Source organism: Thermobia domestica, chromosome 16, assembly GCF_964235325.1.
Source record: "Thermobia domestica chromosome 16, izTheDome1.hap1.1, whole genome shotgun sequence".
Classification (NCBI taxonomy): Eukaryota; Metazoa; Arthropoda; class Insecta; order Zygentoma; family Lepismatidae; genus Thermobia; species Thermobia domestica.
In genome coordinates, this window is record NC_137469.1 from 18,849,008 (window position 1) to 18,871,236 (window position 22,229).

At 35.4% G+C, this 22,229-nt stretch overlaps 1 protein-coding gene across 1 annotated transcript in view; it reads left to right on the forward strand.

Moving 5' to 3' along the window:
- LOC145672940 (proteasome adapter and scaffold protein ECM29) overlaps positions 1-22,229 on the forward strand; it is a gene marked incomplete in the record, with an annotated part of 148,951 nt that overhangs the window by 20,998 nt on the left and 105,724 nt on the right. The window contains 4 exon segments of the mRNA XM_081742170.1: positions 2,631-2,770; positions 5,730-5,925; positions 16,990-17,075; positions 19,157-19,229. Of these exon segments, the coding sequence (XP_081598296.1) occupies positions 2,631-2,770; positions 5,730-5,925; positions 16,990-17,075; positions 19,157-19,229 (495 nt within the window).

A 22,229-nucleotide genomic window follows, 5' to 3' on the forward strand; every position in this document is an offset into this window, starting at 1 on the left:
AATTGAAGGGATCACAGAGATGTCATCTCTAGAGTAAAGAGTCCATGTTTCTACTTAGAATATATCGTTTGCTTCTACTATCTCCATTTCACCAATTCTTCTTCAACATGTTCACTTGCGTTATCTCCTTTTTCATTTACATTATAGGCGTAGCCATAAGACGCTAAACCAAAAGATTTTGGGCCGCGGTGGCTCAGTGATAGACTGTTCACCTTTAGTGCATGGAGTCCTTGGTTCGATCCTAGCTCGCGCGAAGTGAGTTTTGTGGTGGATAAACATCGTGTGCGTGAGTTTTGTCGTGGTTCTCCCGTTTCCTATCACACTGTTCATTCCACCATTTCATTCATTTTTCATCATCACCGCCTCCTTTAGCCTAGCCGGCATAACCGTGGGACGTAACACTTAAAGTTGTTGTTTTTTTTTTTTTTTTTTTTTTTTTACCATCAAAAGATTTTGGGGGTCTTATTGTCTTTTTATATAGTGGCGGCTTTTGTAACTTTGTAATAAATTCAGTCACTTTCCATTAAATTCTCCGTTCGTGGAGATGAGTACTGGAAAGATAATCCACATAAAAAATTAAATAATTAGTGTAGTGCTACTAATGATCAAGCACACAATAAGGAAAAATCCAAATAATAAAAGTGACAAACGATTAAGTGTAATTATAGTAATCACTGAAAAGTTTTCATAGCAAATGAAAGATGTTTTCATTAGAATAAGGAATTAACCGTCCCGATAAAATAGAATTTAACATTGAATTTATTACAAAAATAGTCCACGGGAAACAACTGTAATTCCATAGACGTGATCAGTTAAATAAATCGGAGAACTGGAGAACACCGTAGTCTAAGTGGTTAGAGCGTAGTCCCGGGTTCGATTTCCGGCCGGTGCTTCCCCAATTTTCGGCGTCCATCTAGCGTCGTGAGGCAAACTGGGGACTCACGCGAATAAAAGACGTGAAGGTCACTAGGCCTAGAAAGCTCCTGATATTCCTGTTAGGGAGGTCGCAGACCAAGTGCTCGTCGCTAGTAGGCTGGAAGTAATTCAGCTGGTCGCTAACGGATGGCGTTGGAGCAGGCTCAGGCCCATAATTGGTCTATTACCTCAAGTGATTTTTCAGTGTAAAACTGACACAAGCGAAGGTTTTCTTTATATATATATATATATATATATATATATATATATATATATATATATATATATATATTTAGGGATATTTCTCTTTTAGAAGACAAGGAGCTAAACAGAGATAACAACATGAATCATTAGTGATATTGTGCTTACACATAGCACAGTGCGAAATCATGACCGAAATATTGTTTAAATTAAAATTCTAAACATATGAAGACTGGATGGGTGCAAGACAAATATTTAATTTTAATAATTTCAATCGTATAGCACCTATTAGTAACAACATTAAGAAAACTTCACTGGTATAAATGTTTCTTCACTAACCTCTTGATTTTGCACAATTTTATAAAGTCTCATGTATAGTTCAAGACGTGTATATAGGCCTAACGGAAAGCAATACGTTCACTAGACTGAAAGAACGTGCTCAGTGTGCTAAACACAGCGATAACGACTGAAAGCATGACATTGGTAAAGGAGAAATGATTTTTAAAAAATCATAATTCATAGAAAGAGAGGTATAAATTGATGAAAGATAAGCAAAGTAAGGAAACGTATTATATGAAAATAAATGCTAATTATATATCGGTGTATACAGTTAACTATGTGCGGAATTGCTTTGCAATGGCAACGACGAATAAGCGAATTCCACGGATAATCCGCAAAATGATTTAAAAAAAAAATCACTTTTGCACAATTTTTATCTACAGTAGGGGCCTTAACATAGAAAATTATGACTCAATAGACAGTATTTCTCTGTACTTAAAGATTTGTTGGTTTGCTTCATCACAAGAAATCGATCAGCTGTTCTTGTTTTTCCTTATTAAAACACTTCTTGTTTGTGATGGAGGCTTTTTTAACATTTTATCATAAACTGATGATGCATCGTCGGAAAATATAGAAAAAGCGAAAAGAAGACCACAGAAAATTGGCCCAACCAAAAGTACAACTGTTGTAACATTGCACTTTCCTTGTCACCGGAAAAATAAAATGAAATCTTTCAGTTTTACGTCCCACAATTATGCCCTTTAAGCTAAGGAAGATGGATGAATAAGCCAAGTGAATAATAATGGAAAAATTGGTAGTAGGAGAATGTGGAAGGAAATAGGAGTACTCTGGGGAAAACTTACAGACATAATGGTATTCACCACAAACTTACTTGGGCGGGGATCGAATCAGGAATCCCACGCACCAGAGGTAAGCTCTCTGCCACTGAGCCATCTTGCCTCCCTCGTTTTCACCCAACCGGCAGAGTTGCTTGAGTGATACATTCATATAGTTCTTATCCCCACTAAAACCTTTTCTTACGGATGTCTTGACAATACATGTAGTAACAGCAGACAAAAAACGTTGAAAGTTATACAGGATGAAGAGCAAGGTGAGTGAAGTACCTTTTGTGTTTATTGATAAGATTGCTTTATAAGCAGCTTACGTTGTAATTCGTAGACGCATTAAAAAATCAATATGATTATTTATTTATTTATTTGTTTAATCCATTGCAGACAAAGGTTGGCATAGTAAAGTTTTTGTCATCTGGAGTTCTTCCGGAGAGTGACATTCTTCCTCATCTGGTTGTGGCAGCGGCCGATACAAGATTCAATGTTGCCAACGCTGCAGATCTAGAGCTAAAGAAGATAACGGGGTTTGTATTAGAATTGCTTATTTGGAGGTAACTTAAACTAAATTCCATAACGCGAATTCTAATCGACAGCCGGGTATCCTAATAACTGGTTAATATTAGCTTTGTTATCTTAAATAACTGGTTCATATTAGCTTTGTTATCTTAAATAACTGGTTCATATTAGCTTTGTTATCGTAAATAACTGGCTCATATTAGCTTTGTTATCTTAAATAACTGGTTCATATTAGCTTTGTTATCTTAAATAACTGGTTCATATTAGCTTTGTTATCTTAAATAACTGGTTCATATTAGCTTTGTTATCTTAAATAACTGATTCATATTAGATTTGTTATCTTAAATAACTGGTTCATATTAGCTTTGTTATCTTAAATGACTGGTTCATATTAGCTTTGTTATCTTAAATAACTGATTCATATTAGCTTTGTTATCTTAAATAACTTAAATTAGAAATACAAATCAGTGAACAAGGCAGCGTTTATTTTAAAAACAGTTCAGTGGATCGGATAAAAGAGTTCAGTGAGCCGAAATCGGCGCCGGGGACCGGCTGTTGGACATGGCAATTTTAAAACAATGATAACTGTGTAACAGTTTCGCCAACTGACTAAACATAAAGTCAACATGTTCAGTCAGTTGGCGAAACTGTTACACAGTTATTATGTTTTAAAATAAACGTTGCTTTGCTCAGTGATTTGTATTTTTAATTTTAGGCTATTCTAAGTTGAAGGTAGGTGTTCAGCACATCGCGACTAGGGAAAAATAGTAACAATAAGACTTTATAATAAATAAATAAATAAAAATCAGAATTGAATGGTAAATTTCTAACTAGACCTGCGTTTTAAAAACCTTTATTGTTTTTATGCCTTAACCTCTTAACATAAAAGCTCGAGTATATACGAGCTTTAAATTTTTACCAAAAAAATAAATAAAAATAAAACTTCGAGTATATTCGGGCATCATCACTGTTGAATTGTACAAAGTTTAAAAGCTCGAAAATGATCATTTGCCTTCGTTTCTTACGAGTATACTCGAGGCTTTATTGAAGGAAGATTTTAGGGCTGTATATCATTGCTGTTTTCATTAAAAATAATTTCATTGTTGACATTAGATTTGTCCCTCAGTGCTTGTTAGAATTTAGCAATAAAAAATTAGATGAAAATTTAAACGCTCTTTCAGAAATAATCGATATGTTAAGATGTTAAACGAGTGAACAAACAGCTGTTCTTGTTATGAACAAGGTTAATGGATGCATCATACTTTTGGGAGTAATGTTTTAATTGTTTCAACTGCATTTTTTCCTTTTTCTTTTTTTCCAAATCACGCTGTAGCTGAGTTAAGTTACATTTTCTCTGTACATAATTACATTTTCCATTTTCTTATCCATTGTGAAGTTTTAGGTTCTTTCCTGTTTAAAATTGTCAGAACGCAAAGTTTTGGTGACACTATGTAAGCCCACGTTTGGTGCTAGGGGTGTCTGGTTCGATCACATATCTTATGAATTTGTAGTAGATAATATTGTGTTTGTGGATTTTCGTGGGTTGTCCCACATTCTAATTCTATCAATTATATCATTATTATTCACTTTCATTAATCATATACTTCCTTTAATCCAAAAAGCGTAATCGTAGAACCGTAAATCTAGAAATTTCTAAAAATTTACAATGTAAGCCATTTCATAATACAATTAGTCGCCGACTTATATCCGATTTCGGTTACGACTGCCCGGTCGTAAGTTAGCCAGATGATACCCTATACTATACTGCAGTACAGTATAAAATACCATTTTGATCAATCGTCAGCCAACTGTCTAGGGTGCGGTTATACTTTAGCAAAATTCGTACATTTGGTCATGCAAACTCTTACAAATAAAACAAATTAATTGATGTTCATCGGCGCGGTTACATTTTTTCGTCCTATTCGTATGATCGATTGTATTCCTATAATCGTAGTAACGGCATTTCTACAGTAGTGATGTATTTCTTTTTATTTTTATGTTATCATTATAATTTATTATTATTATTACTGGTCGTTAATAATAATACCACCAAACCAAACTTTAACAACAGGTCGTAAGTCGACGGTTAACAGTAATTCCAATATGGTCCGGGATTCAATTCTCGGTGGAGACACCTGGTCGGTCGAAAAAGTAAGAGCTTTTTCAGACCAGCCATCCTGAGTGAGATTTTCGTTTTTTTTTTTTTTTTTTCATTCACATCAGGAAAATCCCGGGATGGTATCAAACATATAGATCCCAGACCGCTTCCTTTCTTTCTTCCCTTTCCTCGGATAATGTGAACACCGTGGGACGTCATCTCTCATACGTGACGGGCTAAAGTGGCCATAGATGTAGAAAGCCCAGAAATCTAATTCCTAAATCCTAAAGTAATTCTAGTATGCATCAGATGCGAAGACAACTGTTCACCCATTGATGAGACTTGGCTTCAGTTCGTCAAAGAACATCTTTAAATGAAAATTGGAAGAGAAATAAAAGATTTAAAAAGTGTTGAAGAACATAATATTTATTATTTCTTCTTTGTGCTTGAAAGCGACTAAATGATTGGTGTTGTTCACATATGAAATGTTCCATTATCTCAAAATAACGTGCATACCGTCCCAGCCTTCAGCCTACTGAGCCTAGACGCTAATCCGAGCCTGCCTGCACTAAAATGAACCGTTCACTCAAAAATTCTCAGTGGATATGTCCAATCACTGAAGATGTAAGTTGCGTTATAGTCTACGTGATCTAATACATAGAATATTTCAGTGGCGTAATTTGTGGCTACCGGTGGTAGCCCTAGAGTATTACAAAATAAAGTTATTATAATATAACTAAATTATAATGATAATTTTATAGTACGAGTAGCTTTATGTATAGTAAAGATTGTATATTGGCAAAATCGGTTGTTGCCAGCGTTTTTCTTAAGAAGAAACTTAAAAACGCTGTGTTCTTTTATTCTTTCAGGGGCCTTGACTGGAACAATACATCTCTTACGTCCCGCTTGTTTTCTCTGTTTCTTGGGACTCAAGTGCTAAAAGACCGGCCACAAGTAAAACAAGAATTACGTCGTTCGCCAGCAAGTACAAGAATCAGATTGAAAATCCTACCTTATTTATGTAAAGCTAGAGGACCTGCTCTGCAGTTTCCTGCTTGTATTCAGGTATTTAGTACTACTTAATTTAATTACTTAATGAACACTTACTCCTCCTTAAATTAAACTTCCTTACTCCCTGTTCCTTCAGGTCACAGAGATAAAATATAGTTTGTGGATATTTCGGTAAATAACACAGTTTTGCTAACAAACTAGGCGTCTGTATCTTAGCCTGTTGTCTTTCAGTTACACATAGTTGCTTGTATTTGCAGCCATTGTATACAATTACTTAATCAAAGTAAGGAACACTTGTTTGAATTAGAATTAACCCTTTTAGGAGTTCAATTTTTTGAGCTAAATTTTAGACTTTCACTCAACTGCTTCCTTATTATTAATCGTAGGATCATGGCTCATATCTTGTATTTTTGAGAATAGAGTATCCTTTCCAACGATACCACTCGCTTGTCTGTATTATACACAAGAAACGGGAAAATCGGGAAGTTTTCGAAAATTTTTGCACCCCTCTGGCTCGGGCGTGGATTCACGTAGGAATCTGAAAATCCCTTGTAAAATATGTAGTTATGTACACAATGCGTGTGCAAAATTTCAATCTGATATCTTGAAAACAAGGGGCAGAGAAAATTTCTAAAATCTGAAGGTGACCCAGATATATATATATATATATATATATATATATATATATATATATATATATATATATATATATATATATATATATATATATATATACACTAAAATATTCCTACAACATTACTATTTGGCCTAGGATCATGGTTCAAACGTAATTGCCTTCAGTGTAACGCGTCCTTTCCAACAGCACCACTCGCATGTTTGTATTATACACCTGAACCGGGAAATCCGGGAAAAAACTGGATTTTTCTTTAAAAAAAAAAAAAATCACCCCCTCTGGCCGGGGCCAGGTTCACGTAGGGGTCTGAAAACTGAGAAATACTCAAAGGTGCATACAATCCGTATGCAAAATTTCAATCTGATATCTTGAAAACTAAGGGCGGGAAGAATTTGTAAAATTTGCCTTAAAAAAAGAAATCATGCCCCTCCGCCCCACGTGGCGCCGCCAAGTTGGCCATCCGGACCATCGTATCTAGGGTGTTCTTTGATTTATGCTTGACTTGACCAATAAAAAAACGGATTTAGTACGTGTTATATGAGCTTAATTAGCATTTAAACACAAAACTACTTCATGGCACAAATTCGTACCAAAAATCCCAAAAGGATTAAACTTCAAACCAAATTAAATTAAATTTAAATATGTGTTTCTAACGTTCATTAACTTTGAAGTACAGGGTGTCTATCGGTCACGAAAGTCATGAAATCAGAAAACGGGTCATGAGAGTCAAGAAAAAGTCACGAAATTTAGCTTTTAGGTCACGAATTTTTTTTTATCTGGAGAAATGTGGTATAGACTGGAAAACTATTCTATAAAACGTCAAAATTCACCACCAAAAATGTCTATTTTCGGCTTTAGACGCTACCAAATGGCAAGAAAAGCACGCTTTTATTGCATGCATGAAAATTTGGCCCAATTCGCACCCAAATTCGCTCTTCAAAATGTTACTAAATTTTATGGTTTGGTAAAGAAAAGGTCACGAAATTTCATTTTAGAATTTTAGTAGACACCCTGAAGTACTATATGTAATATGGCTAAGAACGTGGCAGTCTTAGACGTGGGAGAAAGGAAAATCTTGTTTTCGGAAACATCCACGAACTATATTTTATCAACGTGACTTGCTTGCGGATAAAGAATATGGAGGTAAATTACTTTAATTCAGTACTATTATTGACTTTGTCAAAAATGTAATAATATTAATTAATAGAAATCAACATAAGGATATTATTGAACATATTTAATGTTTAAAAACTAACCTGTAAGCATCTTATTTTTAGAACGTTTACAGGTTAGTTTTTAAATGTTAAATGTACGTCCAATAGTATGTTTTAAGTCATTTTTATAATTCGTTGCAAACTAAGGCAACTTTCAAGAAACTCTTAAATCTTCATTTCTAAGATTCTTACGTGCTAGTAGTTTTTAAAGAAACAAACTTAGTTGTGTTTCACCTGCATTGTAGTTTATTCTGTAAAACAATTAATAAGAATGGATTATTAAATGCTGCGAAGAAGACAATGGGGTGTTAGTAGTAGGAAATTTTAGTCATTACAAAAGGTCTAATAAATAAAGATGGCTTATACCTTAACGTAATCAGTCGTTCTAAAATTAAACATCAAAGAAAGGTGAACACAGTTAGGTTTATTACAATATTGCGAGCGGTGATAATATTTAATAAGAAACAAGCAAAAGGGCTAATACTCACCGCAAAAACAGCGGAGTTTTCTTCTGCATGTAAGAAGCGCTTTTGGATGAACCTTCTTCCATCATCAGCTTACTTGAAATTCAAAAAAGATTTTAAAACTGAAGAAGAATGTGGAAAGGCAAAAAATGGTTAAAAGGGTTAAGAAATGTATAACACGTCTGTTCACATTCTCCTTTATGTTTTTAAATCTTTTTTGAATTTTAAGAAAGCTGATTATGGACAAAGGTTCTTCCGAAAGTGCTTCTTACGTGTAGAAGAAAACTTTGCTGTTTCTGCGATGAGTATTGACCTTTTTGCTTGTTTCTTATTACAGTTAGGTTTGTTTGTTTGTTTGTTTATGTTTATTTTGAATAATTTGTTCTTACATATAATCATAGTTATTAACTGAAATATTTATTTTTCTATAATCATACTGTAATATACACTGGCGCAAATCCCGGGGGGGACGAGGGGGACATGTCCCCCCCAATGTTGGACCTGGGGGGGACTGTCCCCCCCAATAATCTGATTTAAAAAGCGCTTTTTCGGATTTGTGTCCGACTGCCCCAAAGGAATGTAAGATGAAATTGATTTCTCTGGGCTTTTCCATTTTTTTAAAAAAAGAATCGTATTCTGTAGTATTTCAAACTGAACTTCGTGCTGTAGTGAGTTTAGTAGTCTCATCAATATGTATTAATTCCACTTCCGCTATTTGGGCACAAATTGCAATAAATGCCAGAGGAGGATATGCCCCTCTCCTCATGCTGGAAAGTTGTCTCAGCTGTAGGTACGGGCACAAATTCCGGGGAAATGGGGAGACATGTCCCCCCCAACATTGGAACTAGAGGCTCTCCCAATAATCCGATTTGAAAAGTGCATTTTGCAGATAACTGTGATGAGTTGTGTCCGACTGCCACAAAGGAAAGTTAGATGAAATTTGTTTCTCTTGGCTTTTCCATTTATAATGAAAATGAAGGCGTGCGACTGTGCGTGACGTAACCTCATGAAATCTTATCTCCTCCTCTCCCCTAGGCCCTAGCACACGAAGAGTATATAGACTATCCAATGTCAGTAGAACCCATCTTTTCAGTAAATGCGCATTTAATCTATTTGTAGTATCAGCCTAGGCATCTACTCATGCTTCGTAAGCTAACAAACTCTATAGCCTATGGAACTCGGAGGTTCAATGCCGCGTTCACAAAAGCTCTCCACTGACTTCTATTCTTAGCCAACTGGATCCAGTTTCTACTTTGTATTCCTATCTCTGCGAGATTCATCTTAATATTGTCTTCCCATCTGCGCCTAGGTCTTCTTAATAGTCGTTTTCCGATTGGTCTTACCGCTAACACTTTGAAAGCGTTCCTACTTTCTTCCATCCTGGCTACATGTCCTGCCCACCTAAGCCTCCTAGACTTGATGACCTTAACAATGTTTGGTAAGCCATATAATTTACGTAGTTCGTCGTTATGAAGTTTCCACCATTCCCCATTCCCGTTCCTCTTGGTCCGAATATTTCTCTCGGGATCTTGTTCTCAAATACTTTCAGTCTATGCTCTGTACTCAGTAAGCGTATGATTATCGTTTTATACATTTTAAGCTTCAAATCCCTCGACAGAATTCGCGACGACAAGAGGTTTTGAACTGAATAATAACACGAATTCCCTGTTTTTAGTCGACATTTAATTTCTTCGTGAATATGATTTTCGTCTGTTAATATTGATCCTAGATGTTTGAAAGTACTATTTAAAATAAATAATACTAATAAAAATAATACTAATATAATAATACTAATATTTAAAATACTAATAAAAAGTATTATTTAATATTTTAACATATACATAATTTGCCGTATTACGGTCCCGACGCACTTCCATGTATTTAGTTTTCTCTAAACTCATGTCCATGCAAGCGTGTCTAATAAGACCTCTGCATTTCTTTCTATTTTTCTCATATCAACCCCTACTAAACTTACATAATCAGCGTACGCATAACCTGGTGAACACCGTTCAGCTCTAGGCCCTGGTTGCTATCCTTCATCTTCCTTATAGCGTATTCCAGGACAAAGTTGAATAATAATGACGACAACGCATCTTCTTGTTTCAGGCCATTCTTAACGTGAAAGCTCGTGGCCAAAACTTTTCCTACCCGGACTTTACTTTGGGATTCATTTAAACATGCCTTAATTAATCTAATTAGCTTTTTCGGTATTCCAAATTCTGTAAGAACTTTGTACAATGTTTCTCTCCTAACCGAGTTATAAGCCTTTCTAAAATCAATAAATAGTTGATGTACCGGACTACTGTATTCCCGCTTATTTTCGAGTATTTGGCGAATGGTAAATATTTGGTCGATAGTTGATCGATTTCGTCTAAATCCACACTGATAATCTCCAAACATTTCATCTGCGTATGGGCTCATTCTTGCTAATAGAATGTTTGAAAGGATTTTATAGGATGTTAACAGAAGAGAGATGCCTCGATAATTATTACAGTCAGTTTTGTCGCCTTTCTTGTGAATTGGAACAATGATTGATTCTTCCCACTCTTGTGGCAATTCTTCCTTGTTGTAGATAAGGAGAATGAGTTTGTGTATCTTGTTCCACAATTTTTTGCCTCCAGCTAAAATTAACTCAGCCGGAATTTCGTTTGCACCCGAGATTTGTGTTTCTTTAATTTCTTTATAGCGAGTTTTACTTCTATTCGATTGGGTTCTGGAATATATGATTCTGCCGTGTGTATCTTTCTTTCTCCACGCACATTAGTTTTTGGCTGCGTGTTAAGCAAATCGTCAAAGAAATCTTTCCATCTATTTAAAATGCTATCTGTATCAGTGAGAACTGTTCCATCAGCTTTCTTTCATATATAAGAACGAGGTTGATAGCCTTTCTTAAATTCGTTGACCCCTTTATACATGTCCCGAATGTTTTTATTTTTACTATCTTCAAGTTCCTAAATTTTAGCTTTCAAAATATCGCGTTTTTTTGTTCTAAAAGTTTTGGAAGTTCCTCGCCTGATGTCTACGAAATTTTGTGTAGTTACTTCATTCGGATTTTGTAGCCAACGTAATTTTGCCTGTTTTCTCTTCTCTGCTAGTTCGAACCATGGTTTGTTCCTACGTATTATTTCCGCGTGTCCCAGTTTTTCTTTTGAGAGAGGATGTTTCGTAAGCAAAGAAAAGAATTCAATTGCTGGAATATTTTTCTCTCTAATCTTAAGGTTACATCTGTTAAGTAAAGAGTATGACATGCGTCAGATTTCTGAAACGATTCCTGTAATGTTATTGAGATTATAATCATTTTGCTCAAAGAGTATTGTTGCGTCACACATAATTGATATTCTTTCTTCATAGTTTTGGGGAAGTCGTCATTTATATTATTATATTACTATACATTTTTTTTTTATTTTTTTTTATTTATTTATTTAATATACAACACAACAGGTTTAATACCCAATTACAGTGTTGTGTACATACAGCAAACGTTACATATATAAATTTCTTAACTATTACTACAAAAAATTTCTTGTTTCACATATGATCTGAACCTGTTTTGTGAAAGACTAAATACATCCACTTTATCAAGCTTATTTACAATATCATTGTATAATTTACACAGCCTCCACATAGGGGATTTATATAATATATTGCTCCTGGCTTTTGCACAATAAAATGTCCCTGTATTTTCTACTCTGGTTTTGCAAGTGGGAATCCGTAATGATATTTTCGAGACCAACTCCATACAGTCAATCTTATTGTTTAATAACTTGTATAAGAATAACAAGTCCAACATCCATCTTCTTTTCTCTAGAGTTTCAAAATTAAAGTTGTTTACTAGATCATTGTAGGAAATATATTTGGGATAATAATTAGTTTTTTTGTATGTAAGCATTTTCAAGAATTTTGTTTGGATGTTTTCTATTTCTTGAGAGTATTTTTTATTATTGGGGGTCCATATTGTAGAACAATATTCTAATTTTGATCTAACATATGTAAAATAAAGTGTTTTAAACGTTGTCTCACTGGAGAAATCTTGCCCTATTCTGTAAATTAAACCTAAGTTTCTATATGCGCTGTTTGTTATCATATCTATGTGTTGATTAAAATTTAGTTCAGGATCAAAAATAACGCCTAAATCTTTGACAGTACTTGGTTTAGACAATTTAGTTTTTTTCAGTGTATAGTCAAAAGTGATAGGATTTCTTTTTCTCGTAAAAGACAGAGATTTACACTTGGATACATTTATTACTAATTTGTTGTCATCGCACCATGTTTGGACTCGCTGTAGGTCTTGTTGTAGTTGTGTGCAGTCTTCAGTTGAATTAATTCTAGAATATAATTTGAGATCATCAGCGAATAGGAGAATCTCAGAGTTTTCAATAAAAAGTGGAATTTCATTAATAAGTAGGAGAAATAGCAGAGGACCCAGATGAGATCCTTGAGGAACCCCAGACAGAGTAACAAACTTTTCGGTGACATGCCCCTTGTATAGAATAGATTGTTTCCGGTTACATAAATACGATACAATATATTCTATTGCCGACTTTGAAAAGTTTAGGCTTGTTAATTTCGCCATTAGAACATCATGATCCACGACATCGAATGCCTTACTGATTTGACGATCCACGACATCGAATGCCTAACAATTTTAACGTGGATCTTTGTGGATGCCTAATTAGAAACATACCAATTATAAATATGCATGTATTCAGATTTCAGAATGTTTTCACGGCAGTGATTTGTAATACTGATATGTACTACTACTTCATCTACATCACCTAATATATAATATACTCTACAACAGTTGATCAGATTCATCTACCGTAATATGAGTTTCATCTCCCTTATCTAGAATAAGCCTCAAATCTGCCCACCTTCCAATGTTGAAGACAACCAATGGCGTATTTAGGATTTTCTTTTGAGATCTATGCCCAATACAAGGAAGGAAGTGGGCAATTGCCCACCTGAGTTTGAGAATTAAATATATTTTAATTTATGCATAAATTGAAGTTATAATGACAAGAATTACAGATCGATAAATCCTATATGATATGACACAAAAATTTAAAAGTGAATCTAACGCTTTATTCTATTCATACAAGAAAAAGAAAGCATCCTCTTGGCCGTCCTAATTTCCCGGGCTAATTATTCCCCCGTTTTGATTTTCTTTAATTCAAACATTTCCTTCTTTTAAAAATAACTAAACGATATAATTGTTCCTTTGTTATAATAACTAAAGTCCTGTCATGTTGATATCCGCGCATGTTGGTGTGGAACACTAGTTTCGCTTATCAACTCCTCTTAGTTTTGGTGTTACTGATGACGGCCAACTTGAATCACAACTGACAACGGTCGATAAAGTATGATAGGCGAAATGAAAGTAGTAACGTCAAGAAAAAGAAACAGAAAAATAGAAAGGATGACAGAAAGAACAATTAAGGACGCATTTCTTACATGGAATGAAATTTGACAAATACAGTATTATTTCTAAACAAAAAGCATAAGAAAATGGAAAGTCAATGACATTCTTAGAAATGGTAAGAAGGATTATTGTTGTACGTGGAATACGTAAAACTAACAAATTATTTCGAGGGGAGAATGAGCCCGATAGCCTCCTAAATTCGTCACTGAAGACAATTCTGCTCCCCTGATCCTTCTCAGCATTGTTTTTCAACTTCATAAATATTTTGAACATCGCTTATATATATATATATATATATATATATATATATATACGGGACCATCTTACCCGTCCCCCCCAATGTTGAAGACAGATTTGCGCCTTTGGTAATATACATTGAAATTTGTTACTCTGACCATTCTTACCTTTTTCTAAATCTGCAGTTTTCCACACCAAGATATATATATATATATATATATATATATATATATATAGAGTGGTAATAGAGTTCCCGGATTGACTGATAGGATGTATGGAATACATATTATAAGGTAAAAATTGTACTAACCTTATGTATTCGTAGCAGCTGAAATAATTTCCGATATTTTGGTTACTTTAGTGAGATCCACACATGCTTATAACTTCAACATCAGTGGAACTTTTTACTTTATATAAGTAGGGCCGCGGTGGCTCAGTGGTAGAACGTTCACCTTTGGTGCGTGGGATCCCTGGTTCGAACCCAAATCGCGTAAAGTGAGCTTTGTGGTGAACAAACATCGTGTGCGTGGTATTTCTCGTGGTTCTCCCGTTTTCTCCAACGTAATTCATTCCACCATTTTATTCCTTTCTCATCCTTGCCGTCGCCTTTAGCTCATATGGCATAACCGTTGCACGTAAAACTCAACGATTCATTTCATTTCATTTCATTTTTTAATTTATATAGAAGTAACGTATTTTGAAAAACTAATTATTATGCGGGGGTCTTACAATCCTATATCTTTCCCCATAACTGTCTTAGAGTAAAAAGAGCACTTAACACTTGAACTTTCACCCAAATCTAAACTTATTTATTTTTAGCTTGAAAGTATACGATAATATTAATATCTGCCTGAAACTTCTCTTGAAGTTGTCTCCTTCTATATCCACCAAGCAACAACTATAGAACTCATGGAAGTTCAGTGTTGCCACATCGTATTGTCATATATATTAGTGATTTTGTATTTTTTTAGTTTTTATTTTTCATAAAGTACCAAAACTTGTATGAAGAAAATTCGTCATAATAAAGAATTAAATTTATAATATTATATAAATTGTAATAATATGATGTATTTACAACAAAATTCGTACTTGGTATATAAGCTAAAACTATCCACTAAAATTGAACTTATAACCAATTAAAGATCTTACTGCAAAATAAGATGTATACCTCTATGGTCCTTGAAAATGAATATTTGTCAAAGTGTCCGAAATATCGGAAAGTATTTCAGGAAGTAGGAATATAAAAAGGATAGTACAATCTGTATATTCCCGGATTGAATGTGTTGGAACCAAACAGAGCGATCTATCATATGAACGATAACTGCACCGCGGGGGAAAATTCTGTCAAGTGACTGTTTAAAGTTTCATCGTACTCCGGCGAACAGTGGAGGAATGGAGTTTTAACAGTGCGGCACAATTTGCAGTAACTCGGTTTTGTTTTAGCGGAGCGGAGCGCTGCCATGCTCGTATAGTGATATTTGGAAAAATCTGCCTCTGAAACCTACAACTTGCTACAGTGTGTTCCCGGGCACATGTAACACTATCTGGAACAATTACATTTGAATGACACAAAAGTTCTCTCACGAAACGACAGTTATCTGTGGGTGGAGTAGTATAGAGAACCCATAACCAAACGCAGTCACGTATTTGTTAAGGTCACTAATGGAAGCTTCTTTCTAGTCATAAGCAATTGCTTCAGCGAAGACTCGAGAGGAAGAAATCATAGAAGAAATAAGAATTCTACAGGTAAAGAAGTTCAACAGCAAGTAAGAAATTCTATGATGGAGCCTAGAAATCAGAGTCCGGAATCGACTCCTACTACCAGTTTTTATTACAAAAATCTTCTAATAAAGTACAACAGTATCTACAGAAATATACAATATAACTTTCTCTAGTGCGAGGTAGAAAACAGGTAGCCTGAGATCTTGCATCTTTGAGGCGGGATCTATACAGAACTCCGGGCAAGCGAAGTAGAGTGGTGTAGGAAACTCCAATGCTCCGAAGCAAACAGTGAGGAAGTTAAGAGTCACATAGTCCCGAAGCAGGCTAAGCAGCTGAGGTTGGGATCCCGACAGAGCTCCGAGCAAGTTAAAGCGGGTAGAAGGGAAGCCTAGGGTCCCGTAGCAGACTAGAGGCTTTGAGGTTGGGTTTCTCCTAGAGCTCCAGGCAAGTTAGAGGAGGAGAGACCAATCGCAGACTGATGACTGTCCGTTGAATCCTGTTCATTATATAGGTGTTCCAGGTGGCGATGGCGTTGCTGCTCCCTTGTGGTCATGTGATTGTAAGTGGTACTGGTAGTAATCCAACGTGAGGTGTAATATTCCATCGCAAAATACATATGGTTGTTGATTACAAGCGGGAGTACGTGCAATGTTTATAAACACAAGCATGTAGTACATTACCGGTACAATATATATATACATACATACATATATATATATATACACATACATACATACATATATATATATATATATAAACATACATACATACATATATATATATATATATATATATATATATATAAAGAGAATTTTAACCACTACTACCTCCCTATACTAATAGATATAACGTAAGGTAAACCTGGATAGTTCTACAAGATAGCAAGAGAACAAGATACAAGTAATAGAGAAAAGGCTTCTAAGAAGTATGATAGGGAAGACTGGAAGAAGAAAATAATAAAACCCAAAAAGAAAAGCTGCGGAAGAGAAAATCTTACTGTACAATATGAACGAGATAAGATTGAAATGATATGGTCATGCGAGAAGAACCTAACAAGGGAAGATATAAAGCCAAGCATTGGAGGAAGAACTTAAAGGCAAACGATCGAGAGGAAGACTCAAAGAAGAGGTGAGAAGAAGCAAGATGTTGAAAGTTGTGGAGTAGAGAGGATTTAGTAAGAAAGAAAAAATAAACTGCAGAAGAAAAATGACTGAAAAAAGGGACTAGATGTAGTACTTCGATCCACACCCCCAACCCAAGAGTTCGATGAGGAGGCCAGATATTATTATAATAATAAGTGTATGTCCTTTGTGTTGAAGATGAGAAAAGTTGTTGAGCAAAATGTGATTTTCTTTTGCATTTTGCATTAAAAAAGAAAGTGCAGTTTATATTTTGGTCATTTCTGTATTTTTTTTTTTCTTTCTGTAGGTTGTGTTTGATTGTCTTTATGGGTCCAACACGAATTCTAGACTGAAAACAATGGCCTTACAGTTTGCATCTCATATCATATCCGGGTAAGTCTTAGCTTCTATATTAGTTATTTTACATTTTTCAGTAGGTTTGTGTGTTCACTTTGATTTTCAGTATGGGGGCGCGGTGGCTCAGTGGTAGAGCGTTCACCTCCGGTGCTTGGGGTCCTTGGTTCGATTCCAGCTCGCGCCGTGTGGACTTTGTGGCGGACAAACACTGTGCTCGTGGGTTTTCTCGGGGTTCTCCCGTTTCCTCCTACTTTCTTCATTCCACTATTTCACTCATCTCCCATCATCACCGTCTCCTTTAGCCTAACCGGCATAACCGTGGGACGTAAAGATTTCATTTGATTTTCAGTAAAGGCAATTTTATTGCGTTGGTGCGGTTGAAATGTCCACCTGACATGTGCTACTTTCAGAGGCCAAACATAAAAATGAGAACTTAGAATACCTGGTTTGTCAAAGTGAGTCCATCACTTAGCCAGTGATTAAGACTCCATGACGAAAGAAGTTCTCAACTCCATGTTGCACCGTATGGAAATCAGGGAAATACTTCCCTCAACTGCGCCTTGCACCGTTTGGTAATCAGAGAAATTCTTCCTCAACTGCACGTTGCACCGTCTGCTAATAACGGATATTCTTTTCTCGACTGCACGTTGTACCTTCTGGTAATCAGGTAAATTCGTTCCTCAACTGCACGTTGCATTGTCTAGTAGTCAGGGAATTTTTTTTCCTCAATTGCACGTTGTCCCTCTGGTAATCAGGGAAATTCTTTCCTCAGCTGCATGGGGAATACAAAGAAAACAATCAAGTTGAAGATGTGAAATGTAGTAAATAAAATCATCATAAAAATAAATAAATGTCAGTTTTTCAGAGGATTGAAAGTGTTGCTATTAATTATTGTTTAAATCAGTATGTCAAAGTAAGTATATATAGAGGGGCGGATCCAGAATATGATCAAGGGAGGAGCTAAACCATATTTTGCCGTTTTATCCAGTGTAAAGCAGGATTGAAGCCCATTTTATCCAGTGTTTACGTGAGCGTCAAGGGGGGAGGGGGGCTATAGCCCCTATAGCCCTCCCTTGGATCCGCCACTATATATATATATATATATTCATTCCTTCTCGGACAATTCTGTGCAAAACTCAGTCTATTGTATTGGTAACATTTAGACATTTTATAAAAATAGATTATTGCTTTGTGTTCCTCCTTGCGTGTTTTAATTATTTTATTTTATTTTATTTTTTTTTTATAATATACTTAACATGACTTCTTTATTCATGTATTTTTTTTTCTTTTACGTGACCAATTCAATGCTTTGGTTGTGGAGTCACTTTCATCAGTAAATAAATAAAATATTATTATTAGAATTATGTAGGCGCATGAGAGGATGATTCAAATTTTAAAAGAAATGGTTACTTACAAATAAATACTCCTGTGAGAAAACTAAATATTCTCCAAACATATCCGGGGACCGCGGTAGCTCAGTGGTAGAACGTTCACCTCTGGTGCTTGGGGTCCCGGGTTCGATCCCAGACCCCGCCAAGTGGACTTTGTGGTGGACAAACACCGTGTGCGTGGGTTTTCTCGGGGTTCTCCCGTTTCCTCCCACTTTCTTCATTCCACCATTTCATTCATTATTCATCATCACTGTCTCCTTTAGCCTAACTGGCATAACAGTGGGACGTAAAAAACTCAAAGATTTCATTTCATTTCTCCAAACATATCCATCGGAAAAACAAGTTAGTTCCGTCTTCATTGGTAAGGTAACAAAGATACAAATCGATGTGAGAAATATGGTATAGAAAAAGGAATATACACCATCAAATAAATATAACTTGAGAGATGGACATTAAAACCACGAACAGAGCACAGTGCACAGTAATTTTTTGTTAAAATATGATTATTATTATTATTATTCCGGACCATTGAAATGAAAGCACAAAATGTGGTGAATTGGAAATTTAATTTTCTTAATACGAATATGTCATTTACTGTACGAATTCAATAAAGATTACGCGTACAGTGCTGTAGTTGTCTGACTACAAACTTCCACTAGAGACAGCTATTATGCCATTTGGTGTAATCACAGGTATCACTTCATTTTCAACTTCTTTTTTTCACAGAGCCAACCAAACTCGCTTGACACCAGTAGCTGGAGTTCTGTTATCTGGCCTTCTGAAGCTAATAGCGGAAGAGGTAAGTGATTTAAATGAATAATTTCCGTACGCTTTCACCAACCCCTTTAAAATATCATTCAAAGGAGAGCTTAGCTTGGCTCTACAAATTAATTGCCAGAAGTTTTGTGGTCTTATTTGATTTATGTAATGTTATATGAAGTATAAATATATTTCAACACGAACATTTATGTAGCACAAGTCATACCAATAGTACACACTGTTGGAATCAAGCTCTACTGCAACCCCTCCTCGCTTCTTCTATCCAAGCTTCTAGATTCAAAAGCTTTTCTTTCTTTCCTTTCTTTATTTATTAATATTCTAGTGCAACGTTTCTCAAACTGTGGGTCTCGAGGTGTGCTGTTGTTTTCCTCTTGGTTGCAAGAAAATAGTTTAAACTGGCTACATTGCGCACTCTGCAATTCAAACTACTTGCCTGTTGAAGGATTAGGACCGTGCTGATTAAGAAGAAATTATCGGATGGAAAACCTAAAAAACACAAACTAAATAGGTAGTGTACTATCTTAAGATATACATACATATAATATGTATATAAGTAAATAATAAGGGTGATTTAAATATTGCAAAAAACAAGCAGTCATAAGCATCAAAAGAATTTACGTAATATTATTAATTCACTGTTGTAACACAAAAAGCAATATGAAGGCCGTGTTTTGAAACAGGAGTTAAACCGCTGTGTGACCCTGAGGACCGAGTGTCACCCTTGAATTATTAGAAAAAATAATTGACTGAGAAACATTATTAGGCGAGTAATTTGAGATAGAAAAAAAAAATAATATTCAAGCGAATTTAGTATTGTTAGTAGGGTGTCTGCAGAACATTTTGACTAATAAAAGTGCTCCCCGCTTAAAAAATAAAAATAAAAAAATAAAAAAAAAACTTGAGAAACGCTGCTCTACTGTATTTTCTATTCTCATGTTGAAACATGTATTATCGTGGGAATATAATATCAGTTTTCATTTCGGAAGTACGACTTTTTCATATGTGTGTATTTCGTAACTTGGAAGACCCCTGTCCTTTCAAGTATTAAGTATTAATGTTAAATACACCAGTACACAAAGAACTTGAAGAAAAAAAAAGAGAAAAAAACTAATGTGAAATATAATGATGTTAAGAGTACGCATTTTGTTGCTAAGCGAACGAGTAGTTAAAAAATATTTTATTCGCGAAACTCTGGCCTTAAGAGGCTCTATCACTGCGAAATTAAAATACCACTAATTTTACAGTAATTACATGATATCTTCCAATAGAATAAAGATAATCGAAAAGTGGAACAAGACCTCCTTAGACAATGTTATTTTGCATGAGTTACCGTTATCACGAGTCACCTAGTAGGTTTCCGTTTGCAGTTATTTGGAAACGCGAAAATAAATGCCGATTTTCTAAATGGTTGGAAATCGAAAGCAGATAAGTGAGTCGTGATAACGGTATCTCACGTAAAATAATATTGTCTAAGGAGGTCTTGTTCCACTTTTCGATTATCTTTATTCTATTGGAAGATATCATGCAATTACTGTAAAATTAGCGGTATTTTAATTTGGCAGTGATAGGGCCTCTTAAGGTATTATTCACGATTGTGTTATATGTCAATAAAGCAAAACTAACCAAAACACTAGATATATATTAATAAAACTCGCTAGTTTTATTAATATATACAGGATGACAATTAATTAATGACCAGATTTATATTTAGTATAATTTAATTCGTGTGAAACTTTTTAGCTACAAAATTAAAATAGTAAGTAATATGATACATGAAAAAACAGAATATTAACAAACATTGCCTATGTTTTGAAAATTACAGACTTTAGACATCCTCCCTCGAATCGTATGCATTTCTGACAACGAACTAATACGCCATCCATAACTTTTGTAAGTATTTTTATTTAATATCAAGTGAATTTCATTTCTTTTGGAAGCTTTCAGATCCTCCATGCAAGGGCGTGGTTTCCAAGGAAGGGGGGGCAAGTATACGCGACATTTCAAATATAGGTTCAAATTTTGCTGTAACTAATGTAAAAATTCAATTGGGTTTTCGACATTCCGAAGTACAATTTCCTCTAGGGGGGGGGGCGAGCGCCCCACCTTGCCCCCCTGATGGGGGCCCTTGCCTCTGTGTTGTTTGGTTTATTGAATAGACTTTAGAATTTAAATAGTCCCATATAAAAAGGGAGCAGTTAAATGTGGGGAATGGGCAGACTATTCAATGTCACGATAGCGACAAATTACATGATTGGGAAATGTCTGTTGCAGGAATTGCCATGTTTCAAGATTTGTGTGGCTTATTGCACCATCTTACTGAAAGAACATGTCTCCTGATGTTGCGCTCTGTTTCTCTATTCACGGCAAGTTCGTGTGACCTTTCAACGGTTTCTTCATTGCGTACAGATCTGTACATTTAGCATCCATTACACTGCCTCTGTTTCTATGGTATTCAGCATAATCGCAGAATTGATTTCCCAGAAGGAGCTACACGCACCAAATATAGCGCGAAACCTTCTTCAAGCAGTGATAACTGATCCTGTCTATCTCAGGTGTGCCCTCGGAAACTATGCGAACTATACTTCGGCCCCACCCCCGCCTCCCTATGACGGAGGAAATTCTCCCTTTGCTTACGGAAAAGAAGTGAATGACGTCAGCTATGTTGCCAGTTTGTCATTCAGTCGTTTGGTCTTGACGAGTAAAGATCGTAGGCTCCTTAGAATGGCTAAAAAGGTAGTGCACAGCGAAGCCTGTGAAATAATTCATTGTAGCATCGCTTCCGCATCTAACAAATGAAAGATCTCGGCCGCAGCAGCTTGTCCCTCCTCTTTCGAGGGAGGTACAGGAAAACACACATCGACAGTAGCGCCAGAAGAGGCACAGTTCAAATAGAAAGGCTCTAATTGCTAGCGACATAAAACTCCACTATTGCTGCTCGCTCTTCTGTACTCCACTTTTCCATTTTACACCACTAACTAACTAACTAACTAACTAACTCTATGGCCTATGGAACCCGGAG